Raw genomic sequence first — 11,660 nt, forward strand, 5'->3', positions numbered from 1 at the left:
TCTGACCGAATTATCTGAGATATCCTTATGAAAACCTTTTTTTGTCTTCTTGGTATCTAGATATCTAGATCTGTCTGATCTCTCATGACTCCTGTTTGTTCTCTGTTTGATCTATTTTTTTCAGGCATGAGGTCTTCTAGATTGCTTTTGTTTAGACACTTAGTCGCCACCAGCGCTTTGATACTAAAGAAGTTGTGGATTTAGTCATGAATTGAATTGCTATTGTGTTCAATCAAGCTTCTGAATGTTAGTAGGGGAATTAGGGGCATAATGGAGACAGTAAGCAAATGCTTTTTAAAGATCATTAAATGACAATGCTTCTAATTTACCCCCGGCTAGTTTTCAAGTTTGATATTAGTACTACGTGCTGCATTCATTAATACCAATAAAAGTCATATCATATGTCAGAAAAATGAGATAGAAAATTTGGTCAAAAACAAGGCTGATAAAAAGGCATCGGGACAAAATGAACACTTGCGTGAAATTTAGTGCATCCAAAATATTTAATGGCTGTCAATCGTTTTTATATGTAAAAAGACTGTGCCTTTATCATAATAGTTGAAAAGAACCTTTCTGGGTTTATTACTTTGCTCAAACATTAGATTCATTTATCGCCTTGCTTATATGCCAAACTGAAACTGAGATAAACTTAAAAGATAATTGAAGCAAAAAATAAACTTTTATACTGTCACACATATAAAATGCCATACATATTTCATGCAGTGTAAGAACTTTTGATGAAGTATGCATACTCTCGGAAATTAAGAGGATATCCATTTTGCCCCGTGTATTCATTATGCCCATTATCTCCTTAGTTATCACGAATGTCCATGCAAACGGCGTTTCTCATGAAGATTGCTGCAAGCTCATGAAAAGTCCTAAAATCAATAATCAATTTCTAATCTGTTAAAAGTGACACAATTTTGTACGTGAGAAACTTTTTTATTTAAAAACATCTGTTTTCAATTGATACTATTAGTAGAAAGGCTTGGATACTTACAAATTAGTATTGAGAAAAGAATTTTAGATGTTTGAACTAATTTTCAATGATTTATGAGGAAAATCATATTCAGGCTATTGATTTTTTTTTCGAGATATCGCTTCACTCTTCACACTTCTTATATCACATATTTGATAAAAAAGGAGTTTTATGAGAAATAATTACCAACTGGATTTTAAGAAAACTAAGGCAGATAGGATAACATTTTATATGTCATACTGTTCAATACCAAATTACTAGTACACCATTTGAAACGTTTTTCTTCTTATTATACTGTATAAATGAGTATAACAAAAAGTATTGAATAAAGGTACAAAACAAATTACGATTCACACACTTTGAACTAGCGTCAAAGCCATAGTTTGGGAAGTTTGGACACATTTTGCCACAAGCAAAATGCTAAATCTCATTGCATCATTTCAACGAAAACCAATTGCTCATCTTACTCAATTTGCTTAGAAATGCTTAGTTAAGTATGAATTAAAACGAGTGTTTTGCGTTTTAGTTCAAAATTCTATACGGTATGATTACACTTCAAGTAAGAAATGACCAATCTAGTCGTAGATGGATACTTTCAGCTTTATACTCACACACGCAATCGTGGATTCAACAAAAATCCAACTCGAAAAAAAAATGTGGACAGCCTCGGGAAAGCCATGTGCTGGTAGTGGTATGCAGCGAATTTAATGTTTTTTCTCTTCTTTCCTTGCCTTTTTCATATGATTTGATGCGATAAAATGGGTGATAAAACAACGACGCGAATGTGTAAAGCTTGTCGGGAGGAATACATAATAGCAGCTCTGGCATCGAGTATCTTCAATAGAGGAATGTTTTTTTCTGTTCCTTGTTGAAACGAAAAACTCGCTTTTTCCTTCATTCAGCTTAGCCTTCTGACGTTTTTTTTATTCCTCCGGCAACGGACGGTATTGTACTGTGAAATCTACCGTTTTTATTTTATTTTATCTTGGCAGCGGATACGATGCACAAAATATTTGCGAGGAAGAAAAGCAAAGAGTCCATTTATTAATCATCCGCGTTTATAATGAATGGGACGACAATCTAGAATAGAGCGTAGTATATGGATATGGATATTAAAAGAGGAAGTGTTATAGCACATAAAATATGACGCCCTTTTCTACGGAAGTATGTTCACTGAGCTGGAAGGCCATCTCTGCTGGCAATATTTTTTGGTACTATACCGCGAGTGTGGCAATTTTCAGCGCAATATCTATCCCATAAATCAATTTTATGAGCACCGATTTGTTCCAGAAATATGAATATTAAAGCCCGTGGTTTGTTCATATGGAATTTCATTTAGGTTCGTGTTGTATGTTAAAACATGTAGGTCTGGAATTTTTGTTCATGATTTTGCTTAAGATTTGATCTAAATCATAAAAGACTAAACGTTCATCGAGTATTAGAAGTACATTTTAGAACATTCACACTACAGCTGCTAAGATCATGCACACGTATATTACAAAACCTCCGCAAATCGTGCTGCATTGGCCCAGCACAATTCACTGGAGGCATAATCTAAATTGAGAAGCGTAACTAAATTTTCCGGAGCTTGTCAGTAGCAAAACAAAAGCTGGACAGTTAGCACGCGCGTCTAGGTGGGAGACAGATTCGCATAAAATACCTGAATTCATTGTTGCAACATAGTCGTTTGGTGCTACATTAGGTAATATCCACCGTTTGAGGTCAGTAGCTACAACAAGAAATGGGAAAGAAGGTTTGATTATTTAGCATCTTATCGAGTAATGGGACACGAATTATCTGCAGTATGGTGAAAACTGATGGGATTGATGGTATATTATAGCATGAACGGCACACACGGAAAGCAACTTCCCAAGAGACCGACTGGCAAAACTGGCTTCTGGAGTGATGTGGGGACAAAACTAGGACGCAAGTCACAATTCTGATCACAAATGGGGTGGGATTTTATTCTAGGGGAGTACTAAGGGGGTCCAGCATGTTCTGGTTCCACGAAGGTAGTAGTAATTACAATACTCATGATATTCATAAATTTCGTAGGTTACGTGGATTTGTATAGATTGTATTTTTCAGAAGTCGTCAGATCTGTTATTTTATCTACAATCACATTGCATCCAATTGTTTAGGCCTCCAAAAAAATTGTTTAGGAGTCAACAAATCGAACAATAGAATATACTGAACATTTTATTGACTAGTCTCCACAAACCAGTGACAAATTCATAAAGTTTTTAGCATAAACGAACGTTTGATTCTCCAAATTGATAGTCTTGATAGGTCGAGTACTGTGAAAATCGCATGAGCACGAGCATGATTGACCGCCCACGGTTGCTACTCCGTTATTGTAAGAACAGCTGTACTTACATAGAGAACCAACAGACGTTACTCAGGATCAGTGGCATCCTCAATGTGTAAGTTCTGGTGCTCTCAGTATTATAACAAACAATAACGACACCGGCTGCGTCCGAATGCAGGTCAATTTGGCGATGGGAGGGAAATGTTGACATGTTACTTGCTTTATTAAAGCCGAGAAGTCCTCTGCACTTCCGAGAAGTACAAGAAGAATTGCAAATACAAGAAGACTTTTCAATGACATGGTAGTAATCTGGGAAGAACGGGATTCATCCAAGCCAAGTTGACATTTGGACTATACACTTGATGCCAACAATGCCGAGGACATGGAAGCTCGGATTAATTACCTATCAAATAAAGTACGCCTTAAAATGTGTGAAGTTATGACAATGACACTGGCGTGAATTGCAAGCTAGTCTCATCTGTACAACGATAGCCCATATAGTGCGTGAACTCATGTAGTTTATACAATGAACGTAAACTTTTTCTTTAAAAGCTATAATCGTAACGTTGTTACATTGTTACTCATCTCATCTTCAACGAAGAGTGAACGAATTTGATCCCTCATCAAATATTTTAAATGTAATAAGGTTTCTGGTCGCATCAACTGCCTAAGAGCATTTTCAGCAGAGTTACAAATCATATTGCGAGTTACAACAAAATATATAGCTCGCCATACCATTTCTACACTTCTGAAGATGTCCTGACGCAACAATTCTTTCAACATAATCATGTAGAATAGAACAGTTTTTTGTTTGTAAAAAAAAAACGAGGTAAATTGACAAGGCATAACAAGATTTAAGCTTTTAGTCCTCATATGTAGTTTCTGTTCAGAAAAAAATCCAACTCCACGAAGCAATCATAATGTCTTAATTATTAATTCAAACAAGAATCTGGAAAGCAAATTAGACCTCACCACCACCACCATTCCAATGAGAAAAGCAGAACTACAAACGAGAAAATCCCGCTTTGTGTCTGAATAACGGTTTCTCGAACATGTTCTTCCGATTAGGATCATTCCAATGCTTCGCCAACAAGACACCACAACCTACACAAATATCAAGAAATGAGCTGCTCGTAGGTATGTACAAATTCGAACAAGAAGGCAAACGAAATAATGCAAAGCAAACACACAACCAACATATCTACAATCTATCTGTCGAGTCTATTTAAAGCCACAAAAACGTTCGTCTGCTTCGCTGTCTTATTGTTCGTTATCTAAATTCCTCATTGACTCGAAGTGCAAGTAATCCTACCTACAAACTTTGTATTTCGAAGGTTTTCGTCTCTTTTCGCTTTCCACATGGGTTATATTTTTAAACCGCACTTAATCGGATGCCGCCGGTAAGCCGTCGAGCAATTTGTAAACACATCGTCATGCCTGTCCCCATACGAGACCGAGACACGTTACGTCCAAGACCTCCGAACTCTTCTTTATCTGTTCGCTATGTGTGCTATAATGCTGCGTTGACGTACAGAGCGGCGGCGATCATCGACCGCGACGACAACGAAGAAGACTACGATCCAACAAGAGGAAGACCACATGTTCTCAACGCAAGCAGTGCAATTCTCCACGTCCTATCTGTGTCTAGGTTTGGGACGTCTACGTAGGGCGTCCCGATTCGAACTCTTCTGACGTGTCGACTCTCACATCTTGGGAAACTTCTTCATCTTGCGATGCGTTCTAACTAGGCGTGAGTGATGCTCTCTCTCTGTTGCCAAGCAAACAGAAGAGGAGGATCGAGCAGTTGCATACAGCTGCATGGTGCAGCTTTCGAGACGGCGAAAGGTCACGGAGGGATGCGGTTCTTGCAGCGTGCAGATAGATTTAAAGGGAACGCGAGGGATCAACCGACACGGACCTGTTTGTACGGATGTGTAGGTTTCGTTAATTGCATTGGGAGTGAAGGAGACGAGGATTGCGCAGATGATCAACGGACAACGGTACATCGAATGTCAGCTGTTTCTGCTATCCTTCTTGAGGAATGCATCCGTTGGATTTACAACGGAGTGCATAGAATGGCCTACCCTTGAACTTGCAGAATAGGAGTGTTTCTGTGTTCGTAGGGAATGGATATGATTAATGATGGGCTGTGAGGGTATTTTTGGAAACAAAATTGTGTATGATTATGAGAGGAAAAGTGTAGAAAGTCGTCGTGATATTCGCTTTTCACGCATGTTTGCATGATATTCTGATGTACGTCACAATATCTGGCAATTCTCGAGTAACTTTTCAAAAGGACCTATCTAACATTGAGAAGCTCTCCTTGTTTACTTTCTCTTAAATCAATAACCGAACCACATTGACCTATTCTTTTGCGATTTTGAATTCTATTCAAGCTCATTATCTTTCGATATACAGTGAAAAACTTCCCAAAAACTTTAGTATAGCATTGTTACTATCGAAAGAGAGCGAGCTAGGAGAGAGTCTCTCATTGTTATATAGTAAAGTTAACTTAATGTAAGTATGTAGTATCATATTTCTTCATAAAAATAGGGATATACTTTTCATAACTTTGTTACGCGTATTGCCTTATCGAAGCGTGACATAGTTTTAGCGTGATCGTCAAAGTTTTGAGAATATTTGAGGTTGCATATTGCTAAAGAAGAATTGTGGAAATACATTGAAAAGTATCTTATAAATAAACTACTGTAGAAATCTGGCTTGTAGAAAAAAGAAAAAGTCGTTAGTCTTGGAAAAAAATCTGTAGACGATTACTGAAACAATTCTTGTAGTAAATACTGCAGATGTTCTTAGCTCAAGTGCTGTGAGAATTTAGTAAATTATTCCTTAATGAAATTCTGTAAAATTATAGGCAAATTTTGAAGAATATCAAAGAGTTCAGCAAGTGATCACTTATGGCATTTCTGGATGAATCTCTGGAAGATTGTTTGCGCAATGGCTACAAAACGTTTACAACAAACTATGTATATATTTGTCGTGGTTTATTCCTGACAAATGTTTCGATTTAACGGCATGATTCATAGAGCAGTTCGAATAATATAATAAGGAATATTTGGAAAAAATCTGTTGAAGATCGCTAAAAAAAATGTAAAATGTCTGAAAAATTTTCAGTGGGATTTGTGAATGAACTCTTTGATTATCAATAATAGAATGAAGAATACCAAGCTTTTCTTGGAATCTCACGAATAGTACGGAAGTATCCAGTAATATCTAGCTTTCTTCAGACGCTATTAGCTTCCTTCGATTTTGGTGAAAAATAAGAATTTATGTCTGTTTGGATCAAGAAACGAATTTTTCGTTTTCAGCAGATGTTCCGGACACATTTGTTGTGTCTTTCTGAAGGAATTAACTGTGTTCCGTTTCCCCGTTGACATTTTTTATTGGCAACATTCAAGTTGTAATTCAGAAACGAGTCTGCAGAAATTCATAACATTTTCTTTGATTTTGGTGATCTGTAACATCCAGACTATTTTTAGTTTTAATCCCAAGCTGTCCATGTTAGACAGCTCCCATTTTGCTCATCTTCTCAGATAACCTCTGAAGCGCTATGAAATTTTGTACAAGTATACAACACTTGAAGGTCTAAATTTTTTCTTGGGTCACAGGTTTGGTAAAGCACAAAATGGGTGATTTCTCCAAGGGGAAATAACGTACAAATATCTTAACGTATCACTTAGATTTTTTATTAAGCTTTAAGAGAAAAAATACATGAATATTAGTCGTCTTTACGGATGAATTTCCGAACTTGTTGCATAATTCAACCGTCATTGTTTGCACAGTACTACTGTCAACTGTATCTGCCATTTTCTTCCAGCATTTCTCCAAATCAGACGGAGTTTTGATTGTTTTTCCATATTTCTCCAACTTACGCTTCGTAATTGCCCAAAAATTTTCGATTATACGAAAATCTGGACAATTTGATGGATTGATGTCTTTCTCGATCCGTTATTCTGCTTGTACCATTCTTCGATTCCATGGCTGCAATTGCAGCTGGCTAAGTCGGACCAAAATATCACAGGACAGATGTGATTTAATGAATGGCAAAATTCTTCTCTAAAGACACTCCTCTTTGTAAATTTGTCAATTCATAGTCGCTCCTGCAAGGAAAACCTTTGTTGCCGGATTCTACAGCAGGAGATTCTCATTAGACATATTCCCGCATCCGCATCAGTTTGTTTTGATTTGATTTTGACTACAAGTCAGTAAAAAAACATCATCATAATTGTTTTTACTGACTTTTCGACCTGCTCGTCAATGTTGCACAACATTAACGAAGAGGCCGAAAAGTCAGTAAAAACAACGTTGCGAAATCTGGACAAACATTTCAAAAGGGCACATCGACATTGGTAAGCATTGGCTTTGCAAGACGCTCTTGAGTCCGATTCAACTCAACCACACTCACCAATGCCACTATCAGGAAGAGCTAACACCAATCTTTCTGATGGTGGTGTTAGTTTGCGTGGGCGGGCTAAAAAGACTCAACAGCAACGTTTCTGAAAAAAGGCTCAAGACCTCTTGTGCCTTTTCAAATGTTTGTCCAGATAGAGGGTCTGACAGCAACCGTAGTTCAGTAAAAAGTAAAAAATATTACTGACCCTCAGAAGCTTTCAATCAAAAAGCTGAAAGTTCGGTATTTTTTATGATTTACAATTCGTACCCAGTATAACAAAAATCAGAGGGGGTTGCGTAGCGCATGACGTTAACTACGCCAAATAAGTTTCTGAATTTGAATTTTAGTCGATTGTCATAGTTGCAGCCTTCCTTTAGTTCAAACTCTAACATAATATCGTGACGGTCGCAACATTTTAGATTTTAAATTGACACCCAGTATATTGCCGTAAGATGTAGTTAACATCAAAGGAAGAATGAGCGAAGAAGTAGAAATTGGTCTGCTTTTATAGTGCACTTGCCAACCCAGAAGAATCGTGGAAGACAATTTGAACGTGTTTGGTTTTGTAAGAATGGGGTCGATATTTTCCAATTTTAAACAGTCTATTGTCAAAAATCAAAAGTTTTGTTAATTTGAGTAAAATGTTGTATAAATTTCCAACCGAATGGTGGGAAAATATTGAAAATCTACCGATAAATGACTGAATTATTAGTATTCAAAATCTTATATAATTTCGTGACGGTCTCAACATTTTAGATTTTCAATTAACACCCAGTATGTATATTGCCGTAAGACGTAGTTAACGTCAAAATTACCGAACAAGCAAATGGTGATTGAGTGTGTATGATCACATTCAACTAACTGGAAGCATTCTTTGCCAAATATGTGCTTTTGGAATTCGCAAAAACAGTTTTTCAGATTCATGGGTACTTTATATTCTGCGAAGGAAAGTAAATCTTATGATCTCTAAAGTCGCACCAGGAATCGAACTCAGACACTTTCATTGTGGCTTTGCGCTCTAGACGCGAACGTTTCATCCTCCATCCGTTTCATAACATAAAAATACGTCCTGATTGGATTTAGTATCCAAGGGATACTTCTAAGATTCTTAAAAAAATCACTTTAATGTTACTTAATCCTCTCGCACCATTCCAAATTTTTTATATCGGGTCAACAAAGCTTATATTATATTATAATTTGACTTACTCAACGTAGTTGACACGATTTGAACAAAATTAATATTTGGACAACACTTTCTACAATTTAGTTTCAATGTCATCAAACATTTCAATACATTTCATAACACTTTGAAAGTCATTAAATTTTACAGCTTTACACACATTTCAAAACGCCCGCCGTTACCAACAGAAGTAAATCAAAGATCCTAAGCGAGATTTTAGAAACGATAGGGACAAAGAACCAAAACACCAGCGACAGAGGGGAAACGAAAATGTTATGCATAAACTAAAATCTAACTACCCAAGGGCTACGCCAACTTACCGTTCGGTTTGAAGGTGGCCGTATCGAAGGAAGCGGTCCGCACTGGGTGCTTGTCCTTGTAGCTCTGCTGCCGATCCGGAACGAAAGGTACCGCCGGCAGGGACTCACCCCGCGTCAACGGCGGTCGCTGCTGCTGAATGGCCACCGAGGGATCCTCGGCACCACGTTTGGCACTTCCCGTCGGCCCATCCATCGGACCGTGTTCGTCATCTTCCGGCGGTGGTCGTTTCAAATTGACGGAAAGTGCCGGCGGGACCTGCTGCCTGTTGGGATGTGGTGGCATGTGATGTGGCGGAATATGCTGCTGGAGGCGAGCCCCCGGACGGACACCACCCCCGCCAATGTCGTGTGGCTCGTGTTTCGGTGTGAAATCAACTAGCGTCGGCCCATTTGGACCGGCGCGCACCGAGTAGTGATGATGAGCCTGCGGAACGGATCTATGCGGTGGCATTTCACCATTTTCGTGGCCACGTTTCCCGCCACTACTGCCACTTCCACCGGATCCACTACCACTTCCGCCACCACCACCACCGCTGGCATGGATCCGTTTCATCTGCCGAGCTGTATCCAAAACCAACTCGATTCGGTCGGCCCCCTCGTAGTTCACACATCCTCGACATACGGCTTCCGTAAAGTCGTGAATCATAGCCCACGGCATTCGTGGCAAATCGCACAAATAACAATGTTGACGCTTCGCTTGAACCGACATTTTGTCAGCCTATTTTTGTATCACCCAAAACAAATAGTTGAACTATTTCAACCAACAATTAAAACTATCACCTAAAACACTAAGCCAGTGTCACTTATTCACGCACTAAACTAATCGTAGCTCCATTTAAGTTATCCATAGCGCTGCAATCGGCACTCATCGAATTCGATAACACTTTTTCTACGTTAACAACCAAAAATCCTTCCTCCAATAAGAATGTTTGCCTTCTTCTGCCGCTTATCTTCACTAATAATTTCCCGTTGTTTTAACGATACTATATTATCTCAAATAACGTTAACGCATTTGATTCAGTATATCAATGATGCAATTTTGCCGGGACTGTCTCTTCTTGTTACTTGCCCAAACCTAACTGCTTATGAGCGAGGTACGCACTCTTTTTTCACCTCTATTACGGTAGCCACTCGGTATCTTCTTATTAATTCCGGATCACACTAGTTTCCTTGGGGAGGATAGATCTTCAGCTCTATCTCCCTAACCATGCAAAATTTCTCTGCACTCCGTAGAAAGAATCCCTCCTTTCGTGATATCGATTGGCGCCCCAACTGACAAAAACCAGCCTAAAGCTGATCACGAGTTTCGAACCAAAAAATTGCGCGCAATTCCAAACCAAATCAGTCGCTAAATCGAATTACATTTCCTACGCCTTCTTGAATCCGGTCCAAAACGGAAATAAAAATTCAATCCGAAATCGCATCCGTAAAAAAATAACACTGTAAAAAACTGTGCCCTTTCCACGTAGGAAGGTAAATTCACAAACGACGACGGGAACGAACGGGATGATGTTGTGCAGCAACCAACGAGCGCGTCACTTTTGAAACGAACGGTCCAATCCGGCTGCCGTGGAACCCTCCTCGTCAATGGTGTTGTGGTGTGTAGTGTGCTGCTCTTGCGTGCGAGTTGTGCTCTGTAGCGAAAATCAATAACAGCAACAGCAACAACAACAGCACCAGTAAACAGAGCCAACAAGAACAGCTAGACGGGTGATCACGCTCGCACACATTCATGACGAACAGCATGATGTGTGTGTTCGTGAATATATACCATACAACTGTATTTTACGATGCCTTTTGAATAGTAGTAACCACTAATAATAGCAACAGCGACAGACCAGAGCAGACAAGGCTACCGTGTTCTCGCTTTACGGTATACCCACACAGATAGGAGGGTAAACCAGTCGTGTCGCCGATCAGGAGCTAATGTCCGACATTCGTATTGGAAAACGCAACACATGTGCACGCGACGTTGAGCAGTAAAGTGCAATTGCGTTGGGGTGGTTCCACGATAAATTGCAAAACTTTGTTGTACGTACCTCGAAATTATGGATCCGGAAGAAATTATCGCGTAATTTGATATGATTTTGATCTGATCTGTAGGCGAATTCCGGCGCGTATTTTCTTCGAAGAAAAGAAAATTTTCCTGCAGGTGGATTATGGAAGAAAATTTTCTTCTCTTCGAAGAAAATGTGCGTCGGAATTCAACTACTGGTTTGATTTGATCTTGCTTGAAATCCGTTGGTAACCAAGTGTGTAGATTTTTAATGGAAGGTCTCTAAAGCTTCTTTGTTTACCAAAATGGTCTTTAAAGTCACTATTTTCGTTCTCCTTATTAGCGATCAAAAGTGAGGTTAGGTTGCAAAAATTCGGTCCAAAACCAAATTGAAATTAATATCTACGCTTTTCTGTGCCTTAAACTGCAAAACTTTTGTCGGTTATATGATTGTGGTGATTTTTCT

At 38.8% G+C, this 11,660-nt stretch overlaps 1 protein-coding gene across 7 annotated transcripts in view; it reads right to left on the bottom strand.

Moving 5' to 3' along the window:
• Positions 1-10,797, bottom strand: part of LOC5569285 (interferon regulatory factor 2-binding protein 2) — a 66,703-nt gene extending 55,906 nt beyond the window's left edge. For 3 of the 7 annotated variants that reach the window (XM_021853163.1, XM_021853159.1, XM_021853158.1), the window contains exons 1-2: positions 9,199-10,796; positions 2,640-2,708 (exon numbers count right to left, since the gene is read on the bottom strand). In XM_021853163.1, coding sequence (XP_021708855.1) covers positions 2,640-2,708; positions 9,199-9,907 — 778 coding nt within the window. In that variant the 5' untranslated portion in view covers positions 9,908-10,796. Of the gene's footprint in view, positions 1-2,639; positions 2,709-9,198 lie in introns of all 7 variants that reach the window. The other 4 variants (XM_021853164.1, XM_021853160.1, XM_021853162.1 and 1 more) reach the window with 3 other exon arrangements.
• Positions 10,798-11,660: the final 863 nt, after the last annotated feature.

The sequence above is a fragment of the Aedes aegypti genome, chromosome 3, assembly GCF_002204515.2.
Source record: "Aedes aegypti strain LVP_AGWG chromosome 3, AaegL5.0 Primary Assembly, whole genome shotgun sequence".
Lineage (NCBI taxonomy): Eukaryota > Metazoa > Arthropoda > Insecta > Diptera > Culicidae > Aedes > Aedes aegypti.